The sequence below is a fragment of the Delphinus delphis genome, chromosome 11, assembly GCF_949987515.2.
Source record: "Delphinus delphis chromosome 11, mDelDel1.2, whole genome shotgun sequence".
Classification (NCBI taxonomy): domain Eukaryota; kingdom Metazoa; phylum Chordata; class Mammalia; order Artiodactyla; family Delphinidae; genus Delphinus; species Delphinus delphis.
The window spans coordinates 15,883,521-15,907,299 of NC_082693.1; the positions used below are offsets into that span (position 1 = coordinate 15,883,521).

General features: G+C 34.8%; 1 protein-coding gene across 3 annotated transcripts in view; it reads left to right on the plus strand.

Moving 5' to 3' along the window:
* The window catches only part of AEBP2 (AE binding protein 2), a 71,021-nt gene that overhangs the window by 35,339 nt on the left and 11,903 nt on the right, over positions 1 to 23,779 (plus strand). For 2 of the 3 annotated variants that reach the window (XM_060024379.1, XM_060024381.1), the window contains exons 4-8: positions 6,648 to 6,834; positions 9,912 to 10,036; positions 14,880 to 14,947; positions 17,029 to 17,142; positions 19,466 to 19,492. In XM_060024379.1, the coding sequence (XP_059880362.1) occupies positions 6,648 to 6,834; positions 9,912 to 10,036; positions 14,880 to 14,947; positions 17,029 to 17,142; positions 19,466 to 19,492 (521 nt within the window). Of the gene's footprint in view, positions 1 to 6,647; positions 6,835 to 9,911; positions 10,037 to 14,879; positions 14,948 to 17,028; positions 17,143 to 19,465; positions 19,493 to 20,050; positions 23,703 to 23,779 lie in introns of those variants that run through there. The other variant, XM_060024380.1, reaches the window with a different exon arrangement.

Genomic DNA, 23,779 nt, shown 5'->3' on the forward strand with positions numbered 1-23,779 from the left:
ACTGAAAAACAAAAGGTGATTCCTCTCCCCTCCAGAAATGAAAAACCGATTGGTCACTGTTGAGAATGGTAGGGATCTCATTATTTGGAAATCTGGTAAGAATCAAGAGGTAGTTCTTTTTTTACTATATGAGCTGTGCCACTTGGTATTCAAATTCTGGTGCCTGAGTTGCACCCATGACCAATTAAATTAGAATCTCTGGGATGTGCTGCCTGTCATTGCTATATTTAAAGAAATCTTTCTGGTGATTTGGGTGTGTACCCAGGCTTAAGAACTTCTGTTTACAAGATATTTCTCTTATGGGGGGACCTGTAAGAGAAATACCGCTTATTATAACACTAGGTGAACTTTGTTAGTTATAAAAGCTGATAACTAAGCAATATTTCTCTGGTAAATGAGGTTACCAATTCAGTGCTCGTTGAAAGGAGGGAAAAAGGCACAGGGGAAGAAAGATGTATGCTGTGTTTACTATGTGCATGTTGCATATGGGATCTTGTTTTTACTCTTTCTTCTCTGGGCCTCCTTGATATCACACTTGCCTGTTGTTCATCCCCACCCAGACTCAGTGGCTGCTTCTTCCCAGTCTGCTTTGCTGACCTCTGTTCTGCCTCACTTCTAAATGTTGGAGAGTGCTGTCAAAAATTCTCACCCTAGGGCTTCCCTGGTGGCAGCAGTGGTTGAGAGTCCGCCTGCCGATGCAGGGGACAGGCTCAGCGGCCATGGCTCACGGGCCCAGCCGCTCCACGGCATGTGGGATCTTCCCGGACCGGGGCACAAACCCGTGTCCCCTGCATCGGCAGGCGGACTCTCAACCACTGCGCCACTAGGGAAGCCCCATAGTCCTTTGGTTTTAAATACTGTGTATATTCTGATTACTCCCAGATTACCTCTAGCCCTGACTTTCCCTCTTGGATTCCAGAATAGAATATTCAGCTTGGATGTCTAATAGGGCATTTTGAACTTAACATGTACAAAATCTTGGTTTTCCATTTCAAACATGGTTCTATTTTAGACTCAGTAAATACTAAGATCTTCCATCCAGTTACCCTGACTTTAAGAGCCCTGAAATAGTCTTGATTCTTCTCTTAACTTTTCCTATACTGCCCCACCGCCCCATGCATTAGCAAATCCTATCGATTTGCTTGCCTCTCAGGGTATTTTGAATATTATTACTACTTCTCACTCTGTTATTCCCAGTTCTTCTAAGGTTCACTTAGTTATTACTATTTGAAATCCTTGATAACTCCTCTCTAAATTAAAATCTATTTCTTAGCATGATGCATAATATCATATCTGATACTTACCTGCTTCTCTACTCTCATTCAATCCCTTACTTTACCTTCATAGGAAATTGTGTTCCAGCCATACTATATTACTTGTAGATCTCAAATGGGTCACATTTTGCCCTCATTGTGGTTTTGTATAGGCTGTGCTTTCTACCTGAGAATCTTAAAAGCTTTTTGTTTTGGAAAGATTTTAGAATTACAGAAAGGTTGCAAAGATGGTACAGAGGGTACCAATGTACCTTCACCCAGTTTTTTTCCCCCGATCTTATCATCTCACATTCTGTGGTACATTTGTCAAAACTAGGAAACCAGCGTTTCTACCTGGAATTTTTGTTTTCCTTTAGATTACCTGCTAATAAATACTACCATATCTTCTGTGAAACTGGTGTTTTCTGCTCTATCTTTCAGTCGCCCCTTGTAGATTTTCATACTACTTAACGGGAATATGAGTATGAATAAGACAGTCTTTGTACTAGCAAAGAAAGTCTTAGTGTTGCTTCATTCGAACAAATCTGTTTGAAAAAACTGTCATTCCACGTTTCAAATTTTATAACAGCTACTTGCCCACAAGAGTAGCTGACATATTGAATGTTTCAGTGGATTTGGGAGACAGAACATTTAAAACACTCAATGTCCAACAACCAGTTTTTTCCCTGATTGTTGAAACAGGCTTTTTTTTTTTTTTTTTTAAACCAGAGCACCATGTGTGGTAGCTTGAGTTCCGTAGTCATTGTTGTATGTGTGGGTGAAACATTGAATATTTGAACAGTAAAATCACTCAGCACTGTGAGATGCTTGTGTTAAGGGGAGTGAAGGCACTAAGACCATTTGAGGCAGCATATTTGTCTCTCACCTTGTTCTCTGGGATAAACACTAAATGAGTGGAATATTGATTAGATGGTGCTTAAAATTACTTTCTCTGTTAGGGTAAAAGAATTTGTGTTTTAGTGAAAGGTGTGTGATTCTGTTGTATTTCTTTTCATTAAAAGTACTCTTTTGGGGCTTCCGTGGTGGCGCAGTGGTTGAGAGTCTGCCTGCCGATGAAGGGGACACAGGTTCGTGCCCCGGCCTGGGAAGATCCCACATGCCGCGCAGCGGCTGGGCCCGTGAGCCATGGCTGCTGAGCCTGCGCGTCCGGAGCCTGTGCTCCGCAACGGGAGAGGCCACAACAGTGAGAGGGCCGCGTACCGTAAAAAAAAAAAAAAAAAAAAAGTACTCTTTTTCTCTCATTCTAAATTCTCATTGTACTTTCTATATTTTCTTTTTTAGATTTGTTTTTTATTCTTGACTGATGAATAATCAAAATCAAAGATAAAACAATTTTCTGTTAGAATTCTCATTATTGATTTTATGTCCTGAGCATTGAATCATTGCTGATTAAAATAAACTTGTGATATTTACTCTCTCACTTCTAGATACTACCAGGGCTTATTCTTTGTAGTTTTGAAGGAACCCAGGACAAAATGGATCTGTTAGCCTATTTGGGCCCTTGTAATTAAGGATAATCCTGGGTGGATTCATATCACAAAATCCCTTTCAATTTAAACCTGAGGACTTGGACCAGAACTGTTATTATCATTGTTGCTTTAACTGTAGTCACGTAGCAAGCAGTTCTAAAATTTGAAATGTGGAGTTTCTCAACAAATTTTTTTGAATAACCAGTACTAAACTGGGAATCCAAGGGCAAAGACTATTTTATTTATATCGTATTCCTTGAAGTATCTGACACATGGGACACAAATTATGCTTATTCAAAGTATGTTTTTATTTTTTATTTATTTTTAAAAATTTATTTATTATTTTTGGCTGCGTTGGGTCTTCGTTGCTGTACGTGGGCTTTCTCTAGTTGCGGTGAGCGGGGGCTACTCTTCATTGTGGTGTGCGGGCTTCTCATTGCGGTGGCTTCTCTTGTTGCAGAGCACGGGCTCTAGGCGCACGGGTTTCAGTAGTTGTGGCTCACGGGCTGTAGAGCGCAGGCTCAGTAGCTGTGGCTCGCGGGCTCTAGAGCGCAAGCTCAGTAGTTGAGGTGCACGGGCTTAGCTGCTCTGTGGCATGTGGGATCTTCCTGGACCAGGGCTTGAACCTGTGTCCCCCGCATTGGCAGGCAGATTCTTAACCACTGCACCACCAGGGAAGCCCTAAAGTATGTTTTTAGGATAGGTGTTAGGAAATACAGGGATGACGTCTAAAATTGAAAAGAAAAATAAGTACTGCATGGCTTAGTCTATGGCAGTACTGTAGAATGGAAATATGTGTGACCCAAATGTGTTGTTTAAAATTTTCCAGTGCTGTGTTAAAAATAATTGAAAAAAGTGAAAATAATTTAAGTAATATCTTTGACTTAACTGATTATATCATTTCAGCACCTTATCAATATACAGTATAATTAATAAGATGTTCTGCTTTTTTGGTACTAAATCTTCCAAATTTGGTGTGTATTTTATACTTAACAACACTTTTTAATTCAGACTAGCCACAATTTAAGTGCTCAGTAGCTGTATGTGTCTAATGACTAAAATGTATTGGACAGTGCAAAACTAACCCATTAGGGCAATTCTACTTCATCACCCTTAATTCAGGTGCTAAACAATTCATCTTTATTTAATTTATTTTTCTAACCATTTTTTAAAAATCGAAGTATTGTTAATTTACAGTGTTGTGTTAGCTACAAGTGTACAGCTAAGTGATTCAGTTATACATACATATATATAAAATGTATATATATTCTTTTTCAGATTATTTTCCATTATTGGTTATTACAAGATATTAAATATAGTTCTCTTGCTACACAGTAGGCTTTGTTGTTTATCTGTTTTATATATAGTAGTGTGTATATGTTAATCCCAAACTCTTAACACCACCCCCATCTTCATCTGTATTTAGATTTCATAAAATTTGCAGTTGGAGAAGTAGATTCACACACTCAAGTTTTCGAAACATATTTAAAACTTTTTCAGTAGTTAAACTGAATATCAGGTTTTAAATTAAAATTAAAAGTTATTAAGGAAATACAAATAAAAACCACGATGAGATAACACTTCATACTCACTAGGATGGTTTTAATAAAATAAATGGAAAATAACAAGTCTGGGCAAGGATGTGGAGCTATCCTTGTATAACCTTGTATTTGTTTATACATTGTGAATACACTGAATACCACTGAATTGTATACTTTAAAATGCTATGTTATGTGAAATTCACCTCAACAAAATTAATAAAATTAAATAAAAATAAAAGTTCAGTTTCTTATAGTAGCCTTATTTAAAATGTTAAGTAGCAGCATCTGGCTAGTGGCTTCTGTAGTAGACTGTGGTGTTCTATGGCAATGTGGTAATCTACAGAAGACAGAAGCTTTAAAAACCATTATTCTTTTCTGGTACTCAAAATACGTGTAGTAAGTTTTTAAATTCTAAGAATTCAGCATCCGTTAGATGCTAAACTTCTCATGGTCAGAATCTGTAGCTGAACATTCTTGATGTAGGCTATCTGAGGACCACACTATTGATAGGATTGTAAGAATTAAATGAATTGGTAAGCACTGAATATGGCTAATTGCTTCTTTTCAGGGTTCCCATAACACTCTGTGCCTTACCCCTGACTATAGTCCTTTGAAGTTGTTGCTTTGTATGTATGTCTTGCTGATCACATGTAAGCACTTTCAGGGCAAGAACTGTGTCTTAATCATCCTTATACTTCTAGCATCTTACATAGTACTGAATATAGAATAGATAAGTATTTGAACTAAAATCTTGAGTCATTCCTCTGCCTCTTAACCTTTTGTTAGCAATTCTGAGTACAGTTAGAGCCCATAACATGTCTCTTGTATATTGAAATAAATAGAATAATTATTAATGGGACTATATAAGGATTTTGCTGTGAAATGTCTTAGCTAGCATTGGTTTTTGTCAGAATCTATAAGCCAGTGTATTTAGAAATACCTGTGATTTGCAAGATGCTTCTGGTAATATATATATATTCATGAAAGTATGTTCCTGCCTTCAAAATGCATGGAAAAGATGAGTTAGGATAAATTATCTAATTATGCTCTGAAAGTGTGAGGATGTCCTCAAAAGAGGATGAGCTCCCTTTCACATGGGCAGATTTAGAGAGATTTTGTGAATAAAGTTATAATCTCAACTAAGAGAGGGTTGTAGTGTGTTTTTAGAAGTTTAAAATGGTAGAGGTACGGTACCTAGATTGAAAGAAAGAGCCTGGAAGCATGTGGACTTTTTTGTGGTATTATCTAGAAAAATGTAATTAAGTTGAACCACCTGGGAATAATGTGATGGATACATTTAGTAGCATACGTGGCAAATTTGCGTACTTGTAGTTTTGTTTTCAAGTCAGAAACTAAGCAACTTTAATAACTTACTAATAGAAGGCCACCAGCAAAATCCAGCTGTGGATTTTGCTATTTGGGGATCGTTTTGGAAAATGTTTGTTTTAATTAGTAACATTCATTTGTTAGAAGACCTGCAAATACTATTTTCTAAGATCTAACTAGAAATCACACACTTGCACTGTAGCTAATTTGAGCATTGTAATTTTAGTGATATCCAAACATTCTGCATTCATTGTTGGAATAGCAGATCTGCCAGGTGACTTGTGTAGTTAAGTTGACCTCTTGTTTTCTCAGTGTTGCAAGTACAGAAGGCTGAGGAGGCAGTATTTAATGGAACTTATAGAGGGTTGCGTAAGACCAACCCTGAGCATACAAGTTGTCTTCTCTGAGCGACTAGATCCAGTAGTTTAAAAGTCAGTATTATTGTATTTCTTTCTTGTCTGTTAAAACAGTGTAGAGCAGTTGGGAGCCTGATGAAGGTTTTGAAGTAGCATATATCTTTTTCTTTTTTTTTCTTGCGGCTCCGCGGCTTGCGGGATCTCAGTTCCCTGACCAGGGATTGAACTCGGTGAAAGCCTGGAATCATAACCACTAGGCCACTGGGGAACTCCCTGAAGTAGCATATATCTTAAAATAAAAATAACTTTGAAAATCCAGGAATCCCAGTAATTGTTCGATTATCTTATTCTTTGATGTGAAAACGACTTACTGCTCCTCTTAGAAAAGTGATTAACCTCCAGATTTTTCTGGGAAGAAGATTCCACTATTTTTGTCTTGCACATGGTGGGAAGAGCAGTAAACTAAGGAGTCATGAAAGTTTCCAGGCTCTGTCACTGGTTAATCTGTATTTTGTGCAACCTATAAAGTGAAAGGGTTGTACTAGTCCCTCATAGATCCTTTCTGGAATTAGTTCTGTAGTGTTACTGATTTACTTCTGAAAATATGAAATATTCACTCGTTCATATTTTGCTTCTCTCCTATACAGCATCCCTGACATTTTTTTAAATTTTTTTATTTAGTGTGTTGTTGGTGGCTGCAATGCCAGCTTTGCTTCTCAGGGAGGGCTAGCTCGCCATGTACCCACACACTTCAGTCAGCAGAACTCCTCAAAAGTTTCTAGCCAGCCAAAGGCCAAAGAAGAATCTCCTTCTAAAGCTGGAATGAACAAAAGGAGGAAATTAAAGAACAAAAGACGACGCTCATTACGTAAGTGTCTCACTGAAAATCAGTGTGTATTAGATGGTTTTGTTTTTGTCTTGGGCTTTCATGCAAATTCAGTTTTTACCATTCTTCAACTCTGCTTATCTGTTTTTGTTAACAGTAATGAACAGATAGGATCTTGGTCTTTCACTGTGAGAATTCAGTGATGTATGTTTTACCTCTAGTAGCTAAGGGAATGTAAGTATATGTGGCCTTAGAATTCAAGCTCTGTAATTAGATTTTGAGGGCTAGTTTGATTCTCTTCTAAATTAAGACCAATTATGGCAGTGTTGGTATTTCTGACAATATTTTAGAAAATCTGAACATGTTAAAGATAAAAATCAAGTAAAAGTTAAGTAACCTGTCTGCTCCAAAGTGGTGTGTGTGAATAGCGAAGCTCTGTGTAGTCTGTGTCTCTACTTAACAGTCTTGCTGTGACACACATGTACAATGGTTATGGGCTTACTCATCAAATTATGCGATGTATCCTTGATATTTAGGATAGAACATAATTAGATGATTGTATACTTTTGAACCGCAGGTGAAGAGTCTCTATTTTTGTCGTCTTCAAAGGTATTTCATTATACAGCTCATTAAAAAAATGGTTGGGCACCCAATCTTAACTTGTGTATTTATACAGTATATATAGGTAACACTGCTAGTGTGCATTATAATTACCAAGAAGGAATACTGAAAAACAGAGATGAAAAAAATCCAGAAGTGATATTATTTTCTTCCCCACTCTATTGGATCATGACACACACCTGGTTTGGAGACTGTTATTTTAGTTGAGCATTCTTGACACTTTAATAGTGGACATAACATGGTTAAGGTCTGAATGCATAGAATCTGAAATTTGGGAGCTTTTATTATTCTGAATTTAATTCAAGTGATGACTTCTGTGTTTGAATCTTGAGTGAGGAGTGATATATTTGAATGATTTAGAGGGGTGAGTTATTGTTATTTTCTCTAAGTGCTTATCCTTCTCAGGAAAAAGCATATTTGGAGAGCATGGAGAAAGTATACATTTTTCCCCCTAGTAGCAACAGATCAAAATAGGAAGGGGATTTGTTTCTCAGCTTTAGGTAAAATCATGACTTTTTTCTCTCCCATAAATCTCTCTTTTTAAAATTTAAAAAATCTTTTTAACTGATTTCCCATTGTCATTGCATTCTTAGTCTTGTGGGTTCTGTTAGTTTATCACTAGCTGGTGTTTTGTTTATTTCCTTTTGAGCAAAAAAATCCAATGAGAAAAGAGCTATTCATGTTGTTTTATTGAGTATGCCAGCTGTTAGATTTGTGTAGATGTACAGTGAACTCCATGAATAGTAGAAATAATTTCACTCCACATAGTGGTAAGTCAGAATAGTGTGGTAAATCAGCATACATGTAATTCAGAGTATGCTGTACCAGGAAATCAAGCCATTTCTTTTATTGTCGGTAAAATTTACTTTTTTTTTTGTGGTACACGGGCCTCTCACTGTTGTGGCCTCTCCCGTTGCGGAGCACAGGCTCCGGACGTGCAGGCTCAGTGGCCATGGCTCACAGGCCTAGCCGCTCCGCGGCATGTGGGATCCTCCTGGACCGGGGCACGATCCTGTGTCCCCAGCATCGGCAGGCAGACTGTCAACCACTGCTCCACCAGGGAAGCCCTAAAATTTACTTTTTAATTACAGATGATCTTGAGATATTTTACATATATTAGAAAGCTCCACAACTGTAAAATAATAAATTCTTTTTCCTTACTTTGAACAGTGTTTTTCTTAGGAATAAAAACAACATGTTTATAATAATATTAGTGGGATAAAAATAGAAATTTTAAAAATGTTTTTATCAAATATTCAATGTTTAACTTTGTTATGATCATACTAAAAGATTGCTTACTCTAAGTTTGTGAATTTATTTTTTAAAAAATGGTGTGAGCATATTAATTAAACTGCGTTATGACTGAAGGCATTTTTCATATACATTTATTTTACTTATTCATAATCTATAGCTGTTATATTTCCATTTCTCAAATAAGGAAACAGTCTAAGGTAGATCAAGCAGTTTGTGCAAAGTCACATTGCTCATAACTGGTGGCATTGAGAGTTAGAAAGAATTTTGGTGGACTCATTGGCATTAAAAATGTATTTATGGTGGGACTTCCTTGACGGTCCAGTGGTTAAGACTCTGTACTTCCCCTGTAGGGGGCACAGGTTCACTCCCTGGTCGGGGTACTAAGATCCCGCATGCCAGGCAGCAGGGCCAAAAAATTAAAAACAAAAACAAAACAGTATTTATAATTTTCTTAGATTATTGTTAGAAGAGTTATTCTTATTTTTTTTTTTTTTTTTTGCGGTACGTGGGCCTCTCACTGCTGTGGCCTCTCCCGTTGCGGAGCACAGGCTCTGGACGCGCAGGCTTAGCGGCCATGGCTCACGGGCCCAGCCGCTCCGCGGCATGTGGGATTCTCCCGAACCGGGGCACGAACCCGCGTCCCCTGCATCGGCAGGCAGACTCCCAACCACTGCGCCATCAGGGAAGCCCTAGAAGAGTTATTCTTAATCAAGAAAATGCTTGTCAAAAATTCCAAAATAATATGACCACTGTGTCAAATCTGGAAAAATTTTTGATTACATACTAATGTAAAATGTTCATGAAATGTATTTCATATGTTTGGCTGAGGTGAATGAGATCTGTGTGTAGTGCACAGATGGAGACATTTATCAGATTGTTGAAAATGTACGACTGCTGCTCAGGAGAGATGCTGGAGTAAAATATAAAATTATATGAAAAAGATAGTAGCTGAAATATGCAATCATGCGGTTGGAGGCTAGAACCTCACACACCAAGGAGCAGAATTAACCCACACTTACTCACTGGTTGGAGTTCTGCTTTTGTATATCCTTACCTTGTTAGCTAGGTTCTGTGTTTTGAAAGCAAAGAAGATCTTGCATTTAAACACTGGATAGGTACTTATTCGTTGTTTCAGTCTTTTTTACTTATTACATATTTTTGTGGAAAATGGACTACTAGTATGGCTGCTTGGAGACTGTTATATTTTTCTAAATATTCTTTACCTCTTTTATATTGACTTTTAGCACGACCACATGATTTCTTCGATGCACAAACACTGGATGCGATAAGACATCGAGCCATATGCTTTAACCTCTCAGCTCATATAGAAAGTTTAGGGAAGGGACACAGTGTTGTTTTTCATAGTACTGTAAGTATTTGATTTTATTTTTCAAATATTTCCCACAATTTGACATTTTAATGATTATGTTGAATTTTTTAGCCTTTAATTTGAACTATTTAAGTATATTGGGGTGACATTTGGGCTACTAGGCATTTGAAGATCAGTCTCTGACCTTAAGTTAAACTAGGTGTCTTTTCTGACCTCTGGTTTCCTTGCAGGTAAAGTTAGAGCGTTAGACTTCTTTTAACTCACATCCCTATGTGGTGCATGCTCCTCCATCACCCATAAAATGCACATCTAAAGTTTGTGTTAAATGAAAGGTTTATGAAGGAGGGAATTTTAATCTGTTTTGTTCTGTGAATGTATTCCAAGTGTCTAGAATTGTGCCTGACACATAGTAGGAACTCAGTGTATTTGTTGAATACCTATGTTGTTCTACTTGGAAAAAGAAAAGTATTGAATTTGAAAAGGCAATAATGAATTTATTTTTAGTTAACTAGGAGTTAATAGAGAGCTGTTCTTTCTTCTCATGCCCCCTGCCATTTTTATTATCCAGTCATCTTTATATTGCTATAGTTTGGTGTAGGTCAGTTAGTAGAAATAAACTTTAGACCAGACTTTTGGTGATTTGAATCCCTGGAAAGAGAGATTATTTAATTTTGCCTGTTGAAATAGAAAATATACTAAATTTAGGTTTTATTTTTATATTCTAATCAAAATGCATGAGAATTTAAATATAAAAGATCAGTATTGATATCTTTACTGGTTTGAACCTCTTATTCTTCCCATCTCCTCTAATAATGAGGTTTTCTTGTATTTTCATTTTTTCTTTTATGTATACTTAAAATTCAAAATGCCCAATTTTGATTTTGATTCCCCAAATTACAGGCAAGAAGGTAGAAGATTAGACACAAAGGAAAGGGAATCTTTTCTGAGATTGGAGCACATAATGGTGTGAGTTTGGGTTTAAGGAAAGTTGTACCATACTTACGCTCTTTTAAAGAATGTTGTAAACATAGTTATCTAAATAAGAATGAAGACAAAGTAAAAATGTCTGTGCTGGGAATTTTGTTGGGATTCAGCAAGATCAGGAGCTTGCTCAACAGTGATGGTTAAAGTCCTCCTTTGGAATTTGATAACATACGTTTATGATTTGGTAGGTCTATAATTGTTCTTTTTTTTTTTAAGTTGAAAGCTAACATTTATTATCCAAGTTTACATTTATGTATTGTTAATAGGAGATAGAAAATATTAATCATTTAATAAGTTGAAATAAGTGGAGGATTGACTGTAATCATAAAATATTTCATGATTTGATAAAATAGACTTTTAATTATCTTACTGAATAAAAGCATGTCAGATAAAAAATAAGTTAATTTTTTTATCCATGAGTTTTTTTTAATTGAAGTATAGTTGATTTACAATATTGTGTTAGGTTCATGTGTACAGCAAAGTAATTCAGCCATATATATATACATATATACACACACGTATATTTTTTCAGATTATATTCCATTATAGGATATGACAAGATATTGAATATAGTTCCCTGTGCTATACAGTAAATCCTAGTTTCTTATCTGTTTTACATATAGTATTTTGTATCTGTTAATCCCATACTTCTAATTTGTTCCCCCTTCCCTCCCTCTCCCCTTTGATAACCATAAGTTTGATTTCTATTATTATTTTTCTTTTTTAGTCAGTAAGATGTGGTCACCAAACCCAGAGTTGGCATTAGGGATAATTTGTTAATTTACTTAAATATTGAGCACCTACATGTGCCAGGTACTAATGATACAGCAGTGAACAAAACGGGCTAAAACAAAACAAGAAACCATGCCTACACTCCAGTGGAAGAGACATGATAAACAAGATAAATTAGTAAAATTAAAAATTTAAAAGGAAGGAAAAAAAAACAACTTAAAAGGAAGTGAGGGCATGAGCCATTCAGTTATTAGGGGGATGAGCATCATAGCCAGAGGGAAAATCAAGCATAAGATCCTCAAGTGGGGACATGCAAGTATGTCTGCAAAGCCGTGAGGAGGCCAGTGTGGCTGGAGGAAACAAGTGCGGCAGAGAAAGTAGGAGCAGTCGGAGAGGCAATGGGGAGGGTCTTGTTGGACTGAGACGTTGACTTTTGTTCTACGTGTATTGGGAAGCCATTGGAGGAGTTTGAGTAGCCATGCTCTATTGTGATTTCTTTTAAATAAAATTTTTATTGAGATATAATAAATACAGACTCACCCATTTAAAGTATACAAGGGAATTCTCTGGCGGTCCAGTGGCTCTCGCTGCCGGGCCTAGGTTCTGTGCCTGGTCAGGGAACTAAGCTCCCACAAGCCACGCAGCACAGCCAAAAAAATACATAATGCAATTCTGTGAGTTTTGACGGTTGTACTTACCTATGAAACCACCACACCACCACAGTTGAGCTGTAGGACAGTCCTGTCACGCAGAACATTCCTGGTGTAGCTCATCTTCCTGTAGTTCATCTCGGCCTCTGCCCCCTGCCTTAAGAGAACTCACTGATCTCTTTCCTCTCATGCAGGTTTTAATGTGCTCACTCTGGTTTCTGTACTGAGAACAGATGATAGGTCAGGGTTGGGGCGAGAAGGGATCAGTCTTTTCAGTATCTCAGGTGAGAAGAGGTCAGAATGGGTGAAGTGGAGATACTAAGAAGGGTTAGATTTTGGATATCTTTTGAAAGTGGTATTGACAAGAATTATGGATGGATCAGATGTCAGGTATGATAATGAGAGGAAAGGATGACTCCAATGTTTTTGGCCTGGGCAGCTAGCCAAAAGGATGGAGTTGCCATATAATAGAGGCTGTGAGGTGAGCAGATTCGGGGAGAGGGGAGTATCAAGAGCCATAAGTTCGGCACATTCTATAGAACATCTCGTGCTTCTGTCATGTAGGCAGAAGGATTTAAGAGTTTGAGCTTAGAGGAAAGGTGTGGCTACAGATAAGAATAGAACTTTCTAGCATATTAGTGTTATTTAAAGGTATCAGACTGGATAAGATCACCTAGGAAGTATTAAAGAGAAAAGAGAAGAAATAGAGGATTGAGGTTTGGGGCCTATCAACATTTAATGATTTAAAGGGCAATAAATCTGATGAAATAATGGTCTAGTAATGAACAAGTATCTCTACATGTTAGGGAATAGAGGCGATGATGATAAATAAGGTTGTGTTTTAAAAAATGAAGCATCAACTTCATGCTTTCATTAGAGCAGCTTTTTGGATGAAATCCTTAGGCTCACCGTGGGAGGAGTAAAGATAATCAAAAAAATGAACTAGAAATGTGATATTAGGAGTCTGGAAGAAAACTTAAAATTTACTCAGAGTGAAAATAGTCTGAAGATGAAAATAGGTTTTCGAGCTGTAGAAAACATCTGAGAGGATTTAAGAACATGATTGATTACCTATGTTTATCATAAACTTTAAAAACCTAGGAATAAGAGTGATTCACACCCCCAGGCAACATTGGGGTGGCAGAGGTACCTTGACTGAGGAAAAGTCACAAAGGTGTAGTATAATCTGAAGAATGCTTTTTCCTGGGGGAAGTGGAAGGAAGAAACATCCCTAATGGGAAAAGGTCTTCCTTGGGGCCAGGTGAGGAGGTTCTCTAAGGTTCCCTGAGTGTGACTGGAAAGGTTGGTGGGGGCAGTTCGTGTTAAACAGTAGTCAGATGTTCAGTGCTAACTGCAAATGTAAGTTTCCTCGTTACCAAATTAACTTTTATAGGAAATAACCATATTTGTAGTGAAAAGATTTGCATAAAAGTATTTATGTGAGGTACTACGCCGTGCAGTTTGCCTAATTTGTCTTCTTTAATTGAAACATTTTCTTTTGAGCCGTCTCCAGAAGAGGTCAGCAGAATCCTAGTTACCAGTCAGTTGGCTTGCTGTACTTGGTTGCATTGCATTATTTTTATATCTTACTTCTTTGTAGAGGTACTTTGTTTTAGCATCTGCAGATCTGTCTTTGAGCTTTTTAATTGATTCCATTACCGAGTCTAGAATTAGGGTACTTAACTATAGGTTTTTAAATAATGGGGCCAGAAACTTTTATATTTGTATGAAGTACTGTTTTTACTTCTAATATGTTTTGAGAATGACACATAACATTACTTTGTGAGGCTGTTTGGAAGTTAAACTTGGTAAAAATATTGAGATTTAGATTATTAAAGCACTAAAGAGCTAATTTGGTTAATATGGCAGTTCTAAGAGTTAATAAAATACCATTTTGATCGATTTTTAAAAATCGTTACCTTAGTTTTCTGAATCTGGTAATGAGTGACAAGCATATTGTTTTTACTACACTTATGTAGGTCTTTGTGTTCTGGTTGATCCACACTTTACCTTAGGTAGATTCCTAACTGAACTGAACACTGATTGGTTAATGTTTCATTTAAAATAACAGAAATCAACCAACAAACAGAAAACTCCCAAGCAAACGACAAATACCTTAATCCTAAAAAGGAGACCTCTCCCTTTCTAGCATTATTTTTTCTTTACTCTTCATTTGTCCTTTAAAAGTATTTCAGCCAATATGGATTCTTGGTTGGCAGTCTGGCTCAGCTAAAGACTTTGTAGAGAGTAAAATAAATAGCATTTTCAAAGATAATATGGTTTTAGTATTTGGCTGTACAAAGCTACTTCAGTTCCTTTTTTCTTTTTCTTTTGTGAAAATATATGATCAAAGGTGGGAAATTGCTACAAACCGGGGCAGAACAAGATGTTGTGGTGGTAATATCTGGTCCAGGACATGAAAACTTAAGTTCTTGATTAGGACCAAAAGCGTTTTTTAAACATATTAAAATGATCTTTTATAAATAGTTTTATGATTTCTTTTATATCATTGCTAGGTAATAGCTAAGAGAAAAGAGGATTCTGGAAAGATAAAACTTTTGCTTCATTGGATGCCTGAAGACATGTAAGTATTTGGAATACTATATATATAACTAATAAACTGATCAGTCTTATTTTTATTAAAATCTTATACTCAAAAATTACTTAAGCTATTGGGTTCAAAGTAAAAGACTTTAAAGAAATGAAACCACGAAACATTTTGAGGTCGTCAGCCTTAAAAAGATAATCTGTAAAAGCTCTTAAGAGTACCTGGCTCAAGGTATAAGCTTTAAAACTAGCTTTTAAAATTGTTTTTAATGGAAGCTGTTAAAGCAATTTTTAATCATTTTTAGGATGTGATTATTTTTAGAATTTTTAATGACCCTCAAGTAGGATAGGGTGCAAGCAACCTTATTTGTGCCTTTGTTTGAATCATTTATTTTAAAAATTTCTAAACATTTTCCAGCACACAATTAATGATAGTTTATAGAAAAAAAACAGTTGGTCAGTTTTCCAGGAGTGTTAAATTTTTCTTTTGAGTTTTAGTACCATTTTATTAGAGCAATTCTGGTCCAAATGCTCCTTAATTTAATTTCATGCTCAATTTTCCTTTTATTCTCAAAAATAATTTTTTTTGTTGTTGCAAAAGGTAATGAAGATGTATCATAGAAATCTTATCAGCATCAAGAATAGAATAAGTTCACATGAATGGAATCTCATTAAAAATTAATAATATGTGGTTAACACTTGTTATTAAATATTGTTCTGTAATATTGTTTCCCAAACTCCAGTCTAAAGAGATGCTAATGAATCTGATATGAATTAAGAGCTTTAAAAGTAGATTTGGAAGATTACAATGCATGTTAGCATATTGAAGTAAAGAAATCTCTTTAGCTTTTTAAAAATCCTGTGATTGTCAAACTTCTATTAGTGTAGAACATATTTTCCACTTCCTTTTACCCCTGCCCCTTCCATGTTTTAGGGAAATGCTACTCTAAAATACTTTGAAATAGCGCGTAATATTTATTTAATGAACTCCTTTTTACCGAACATTAAAGTTACCCATTTTTCTCTACTGTTAAAAAAAGAGACATTAAAATGTCTTTATTTACAAAGTATGCAAAATGTTATGGGTTTTGATACTCATCGCCTTCCCGAAAGTTTGTACCAATTTCTGATCTCATCTACTGCATTAGAGAGCTTATTTCCCTGGCTTATTATCAGCACTGGCTATTGGCATTCTTACATTCTTCATTTCTTTGATTATGAGCAAGATAATTTAAAAACTGTATCTTTGGTGAATTAATGGTTTGTGACCTTTGTCTCCCTTGTTCCTTTTTACCTAATGAGTGTTCACTTGTTTCATATTGATTTGTAAGAGCCCTTTTTATATTAAGTTTATAAACAGTTCCTTTAAAAAATATCATATTCAAATATCTGTATTCTTAGTATTTTGGAAATCGATCAATCCAAATATCAAAATCATTTTATTTGAATTTTTCTATAGGATTAAATTTTTTTAAATTCAGGATGTTGGTTGTATGTGCCTTTTTTTTAAAGTGGAAATTAATCTGGTGGGGTTTTTATTTCTTATTTCTTCAGAAAGAGACTAGGTGTCAGATTTTCATCAAGTTAAGCTCAGATATAGTTCCACTTAGCAAACTAAAAGGCAGACAGTGTGTTCTAATATTTGTTTCTAAGTCTGATGTGGCTTTGCCATCAAAAATTTATAATTCAGGGCTTCCCTGGTGGCTCCGTGGCCAAGAGTCCGCCTGCCGATGCAGGGGACACAGGTTCGTGCCCCAGTCCGGGAAGATCCCACATGCTGTGCAGCGGCTGGGCCCGTGAGCCATGGCCGCTGAGCCTGCGTGTCCGGAGCCTGTGCTCCACAACGGGAGAGGCCACAACAGTGAGAGGCCCGCGTACCGCAAAAAAAAAAAAAAAAAAAAATCATAATTCATTTCCAGATTTATGCCTAAAATTTCACCTTGCCATTTTTTTAGCTGGGACTCTACATCCCACTACTTAGATCACTGAGTTTCCTTGGCATCTGAGAATCTCGTTAACCTAGCTGCCCCAGTCAGACTAGCAGAAAAAGCTGGGTAATGTGAAGGGTAAATTTAAAATTAATGTTATTTTGTATATGACTTGTTTTTTAATTCATAGTCTGCCTGACGTGTGGGTGAATGAAAGTGAACGACATCAGTTAAAAACTAAAGTAGTTCATTTATCAAAGCTACCCAAAGATACTGCCTTGCTTTTGGACCCAAACATATACAGGTAATTTAATTCTTGCTTTGATGTTTTATTTTTTTGAATTGTAATCTTAAATCTCCTTAAATTTTGGATATAAAGTTAGGACTTAATTTTTAAGTACTGAATTTCAGTATCAAGCATATCTTGCTTTCTGGGGTTTCATATATGGAAATTACATCACAATGATTTATAAATTGTAGACTAGAAGGGTAATATTTTGGTAAAGTTTATATGCCAGGTTAATTCCAGATTTACCTTAAATAGCTTAAATTGTGGTATACATAGTGTTTTGAAAATAAGTTCCTTTTGTTTAAGTAGGTAATTCTTTTTTATACACGTGTTGACCTGGGAATATATCGCATGTGCCCTAAATACCATTAATGGTTGAAGTTCTTAAACTTGTACTCTCGCCAAACTTTTCAAAAGAGCATTTTAAATATTACTGTGTTTTTATTTAAGAGGTAGCTTGGAGTGTTCACGTTTCTAACAATTTTCTGATCTGACCTTTGTTTTAGTGTGCTGTGCATATGAAGGTATAGGGGGGGAAGGAGAAGAGACCAACATTACTGGCTATGTGCTGAGTCACTGTGCTAGGTGCTTTACATATACTTCATCCTCACAGCAGTCCTGTGAAGTAGGTGTTCCTATGTCTGTTTTACAGATTGGAAATCTGAGGCAAGAGGTTAAATAGCTTAAATCTGAGGCAAGAGGTTACACAACTAGGATGTGACTGAACTCCATACTGCCTCTATCCACATGACATATACTAGGGTGATTAAAAAAGTGGTGAAAATGTTTAAAAGGCACTCTTAATGAGTGAACTTTATATATTTTAAAAAGGAATTCTAGTTTAGTATAGCAATAGGTTGGGTAAGAGTAAGATGACATAATAATTGATAATCCCAAATGTGAATTTTAGCTATTGTAAAGGTACTATGTCTTATGCCAAATTTTGAAACAATTAAATACTTTGAGGTTTTGTTCATTCCATGACTCAACTTTTTGGAATGTGAAGCATCTTCTGAGAATGAAATTCTCACATAATGGGCCTTGCGGTGTGTGGAAACATTGAGACTCTTCCAAACTTTTAAAGCATCTTTTGGTGAAGGTCCTAAATGTAATGAAAACTTGTTTTTTGTGGGTTGAGCTAGGTTAGCAAGAGATTAACTAGCAGAGAGAATAGTGAAATGACCTTAAAGGAAAAGATCGAGGGACGTTCACTACCAAAAATATGAGAGTTATGATTTACCTTTCTCTTTATAAAGAAAAATAATTGAATATTCTTTATTTATTGGCACCTAATTTAGGGTTTATTTCTGCTTATTCTTTGAAGGGAGTGATTAAAATTTGCATTCTAAAAGAGTGGTATTTGGGGAGAGCCAAGACTGGTAGTAAACATGCCTTAAGCAGTGAGTTGACAAAGGGGCATGAATCTTAATTATAAGATTGAGACTAACTTCTGTGTTTCTGCCCTGCATTCTACTTCCCACTCTCAAAGGGTCTTCCTTTTTCACAGAATCAGCTTATTTTTGCTGTTCTTATGCTATATAGGAAACAATTAAGATATTTTGGTGAAAGTGACAAATAAATATCATTCAAGCTCAGAACTGATGTCCAGAAGTACATAGGACTTGCATCACCTGTTTTCAGGGTATAATTCTGCAATTATTACTGATTACTGGAGTAATGAAGATGTTCTTAAGATATATTTGGTGCTTCTGTGGTGTTAATTTTCTTTAGCTGTAAACCAGCCTCCACCCCATCTTAACATTTAATCTTGAGTCTAAACTTTCATGCTTCTACTATTCTGGAAATTAGAATCAAGTCTACTCTAAAGTGGTACAGAGTCGTAGAACCCACTACATTTGCCATGGTGTAACATCTTAGCAATGCCTGGATTTTGACTGGGAAAACTTGTGAAATTAAGAGGGGACAAAGCAATTATTCTAATTTGTTTCAGGAGAAATAACTTGACAGCTTATGCGCATCTCAAAATGAAAGCATGACAAACCTTCCAAAAATATATTAACTTCAAAATGAGAGTAAAAAGGACATATTTATTTGAGGTTTAAACATTAGTTTTAAAGTATGGTTAAAATGTATGTGTTAAACATGAGATTCTTTTTTAGAAACACATTATCAGGCTACATAAAAAGGATTTCTTAACAAGCTATATATATTACGTAACTAAATTTATATCCATCATGTGAATGCTTTGGAAATAAATTTTCATGGTGATCAGTGATCATCACATTGCCTATTTCTTATACATATTTGTATTTTTGAAGCACTTAATGTGTTTTTCATTCAATTGAATAAAAGAATACTCCTTTTTCTCTTTTTCTAGAACAATGCCGCAGAAGAGGTTGAAGAGGTAAAAAATAAATAAATACATAAAAAGCAAACAAGCGGGGACACCTGCAGTCTTAGTCACTGACAATGGGTTTAGTAAAAGTTGCACATTAGATTCAACCCCCTTCCTTTTTTTTCCTTAAATCCAGTATTTAGAATAATATTTATGCTTAGTGTAAACATTCTGTGAATGAAGTAGGCTCTTCTGTGGAATATATTAATATATTACTGTATATCCACATTTTCATGGAATGGTACTGTGGGAGACTGAGCAAACACTCTTCTGGCAACTTAGTAGAACAGCTTCTTAAAGGCTTTGCATGCTTGCTGCTTTAAGCTGCCTTTTTTTTTTTTTTTTTAAACCCTTTAGTGATTACAGTAGTTTATATTGAAAAGAAAACCAATTACAACATGTGCCCTTAAAAATACCAAAAGCACTGTAAGGATATTTGTCTTGACAGTGTCTATTGATTTGAAGTCATATAAGGAAATATTTAGACAATGAAAATTATCAAAAGATAATTTACCTTTCAATTATGATAAATAGATGTGATTGGTTGCCATTTGTGTTCTTTTGCAGAACTCTGATAAGAAAAGTGTTCAATTTGTATTTAAGCAAACAGTGAACGACATTTGCAATCAACTAAAAATTCGTCTATCGAATTAGGGCTGAAAATTTCTGTTAAAGAGTGTTGCAGTATGTCTGGTGGCTCCCCTTTCAGGACTAGGGTTTTCTCATGGAGTACAGTATGTTAATATTTACCTATATAACTAATCTGTTAACGGTTTTTGAAAAACCTTTATTTCAAATTATTTGAATAATCCTCATATTTTCATTTTAACCTATATAAGCCTCTAATTTTTTTTTTTTTTCTGAGGAAAGCATTTGGTTATGAGTTGTTTTTTCTTAACATAAGAAAAATTGTATTTTTTTTAAAAGTATCTTCAAACTGAATCCTTTATGCACCAAAGTTGGTTTTGAAAAGGAAAATAAAATCACTTTCTTGCTTGGTAAGCAAGAAGCCATATGGATTTTTTTTTTAACTTACAGAAATGGAAATATGTGTAACTTGTTAGTATTGTATCAAACAAATGTTGCATAGAGATAATAGAACATTGCTTGTAAATAATTCAGCAGATTTGTAATATATTTTTATATTATGAAATGTACTGTAGATGTTTTTCTAGAGGCATGAAAAGTTAAATGTATATATTATGGGTAGAGATAATATTGAAGGATATTGTAATTCACTAGTGCTGCCAGAGGAATTGTTAATAAAGCACCTTCTTTAACAATAAATGTCTTTTGCAGACTTAAGGGACTATGTACTACTGTTAATATCTGTAAGAACAAAACACATTGAACATCCTTCCAGAAAGTCTTTGAGGGAGGACCTATACCCATAATAGAATTATGGCACTCATTTCTGACAGTGACCGTGAAATCAATTATTTCCTTACTGTTGGAAGGACATATTGTAAAGTATGTGGTTATATGCAGTCAAACTGCAGAAAATACTCCTGATTAAGGAGTTTTCACTTTACTACAGTGATATAAAAACCAGCAGTTTTTACACTAAAATTTTTTAAAGAAAGAATAGACAAAATTATAGAATTAATAAGCCTTTTGGTTCCAAAATGGGAAAGGTTCCATGATACATAAATCATTTCTCATTTACTTTAAAAAATTTTAAAAAAATAATAAAAATTATGGGAGACTTTATTCGTTAACAATGGGGTAAAGAGCTATATACGTGAAGTGAGTCATATAAAATTAAATGAAGTGCAAATAAAAGCACTGCTTCTATAAGACATTCTGGAATGGTTGTTTAATAAGGGTATTATTCATATGACTTGTAGCAAATGTGGTTTTATTTTTAAAAAGAAGAAAAGCAGTGTGTTTTCTTACTATTTTTTTGTTTTCTTTTGCTTAAGCACTTCATCAGTTGCTTTATTCTGTATCTGCGAAGTAATCTGCAATCTCCTTTGTTCTTTTTAAATTTTGATTTGTTATAAAATTGCCAAATAGAAGTGTTTCAGATATATAGTTTGTACTTGTATTTTTATTTTATTGCCTCATGTTCTTGTAAGTCATTCTTAATTGACCGATGATTGTAGACCTTGCCTGAGTATTTTTTCTAATAAAACAAAGCAAATCACATTTAGTTTCAAAATTGTAACAATTCAATTAAATTTTAAAACATCTAAAATATACATCTATATTCTTCAGGGGCACAGCGAATAGATTAGTTTTCCCATTGTGTAGAAATACTAAGATGTCAAAACCAAATTTCATGGTTATTGATTAGCCTCTGAGTACTCAGTCGCTCAAGATACTCTGCTGCTTATCTGACTTTGTTCTGATACTATTTACACACCAAAAAGAATATTGAATTAAAATGAAATAGTTTTATAACTTGTATGTATACATATATACACACATGCAATTATGATTGGGAAACAAGTGTGGAAATTTTTATTTTATAGTGTTCATTTAGTGATAGCTATCCATCTATATTATTCTTCCTACCACTGTGGCCCCCCCTGCCCCCCAATATATGACATATTTGTAATATGGCACCTAAAATAATTAGTCTCTCATTCAAAATCCATTGTCTTTTCAGCAGCAGGCAAAACTGCAGCTCACAGGCATACCCATTCATTTACTTGTGACTGCTTTCTCCCTGTTGTGGCAGAGCTGAGTAGTGACACTTTATTGCCTGCAAACTTAAAATACTTACTGTCTCACCTTTTAAGGAAAAATTTGCCAATCCCTGGTTATAGTTGATAAGTTGTTTTGAAAAATAAAGCTAGACCGCACAACTTATATTTTAATATGATAGTATTATCTTGGTAATAAAGCACATTAAATTTCAGTGAGTTGTTTAATATACATCAGAGTAGATATTGCCATATTAGGTACATGCGACAAATGTTTTTTTTTTTTTTTTAACTTTTACATTGGAGTTCTTAATAGTTACTAACATTTTGCCGTTTGTATTTTGTTTTACTAAATAGGACTAAATGAGATTTTGTAAATCAGATCATGTTTAAATCGTACGGCACATCTGCTCTATCTCAAAGAATCTTAGAAGTGGAAAATACTGTAAAATTTAAAGTTGTTTATTTTTCTAATAAACTTACTTTTTCATATATAAATCTTCCCTAAAGTAGACACACATTACCTCTGAATTTCAGATGAAAGGAAATTAAGATGGACAGTAATTGACTCTCAATGTGTATTTTAAGATTTGTTTTACTCTCATTTGAAAGCATTGATAATCACGTCAGTAAACCTTTGTGAAACTTTTTTCCCTTTCACACCTTAATAAAGTGTTTTAAATATGCAAGTATTCTTAAAAGGGTAGAATTTGCCACAGTTATTTAAGACCTCTTTTATTGTTTGCTGTTTGAATTCTTTTCTTAATACTGTATGGTTAATAAAAGTGTTAGCTATTTGAATAAAATATAAAAATGGGAAAATATGGTTTAAGTCTTTAAAATAGTTGATGGGGGGGCTTTTTATATGGTTACAACTATTTTTTTCTTTTTAAGTCTTTAATACCTCTGCATAAGTTCTCTAAAAGACAAAGAGAAATTCTTAGTTTAGGTAGGTTCTCAATTTGAAAAACTGATACCTGTATAACAAGGCCTAGGGTTGCAGACCTACAAGGAGATGCTTATATATATAGTCTTTATTAAAAAGGGAGCTGAATCATATATGTCATTTGAATGTCTTGGGGTTTTGGTGTTTTGTTTTTTTTTTTGAGAGAAGTGGCACTTTTTTGGGGTTCAATGAAAAATATTTTTCTATTCTAAAAATGTATAAAGTGTTTCTTAAAAGGTAAGATTTTTAAAGAAAACGTCTTACATATTTTTCTTTTTTAATTATTAAAGAATCTGACCTAGTGGAGAATGTTTTGCAATTCCAGCACTATAGCTTTAATATAAATAAGGTTTGAGGATTTTTTTTTTTTTTAAGGGTTAGAGTCTTTTGTCATTTCTAATGGTATGAGCTTCAGTAGCCTTAAGAATGTGACAAAATGATGTATTATTTTAAATTAAAATTAAAAATAATGTTTACATAGTCCAGTTCATTCTCTGAATCAGATTTGCCTGGTATATAACACATGGTTCTATTACTCTGAAAATTAAAAAGGACTTGTAACCAGTTAGAGCAGGAATTGCAACCCATATATTTTTCTAGGTTTCTGCCATAGCTAGTCCCTAGCATGATGCATGGTACAAAATTAGTCTCTGAAATATTTGTTGAATGAGTATTGTAGGTGAATACTTGTTAAAGAAAGGT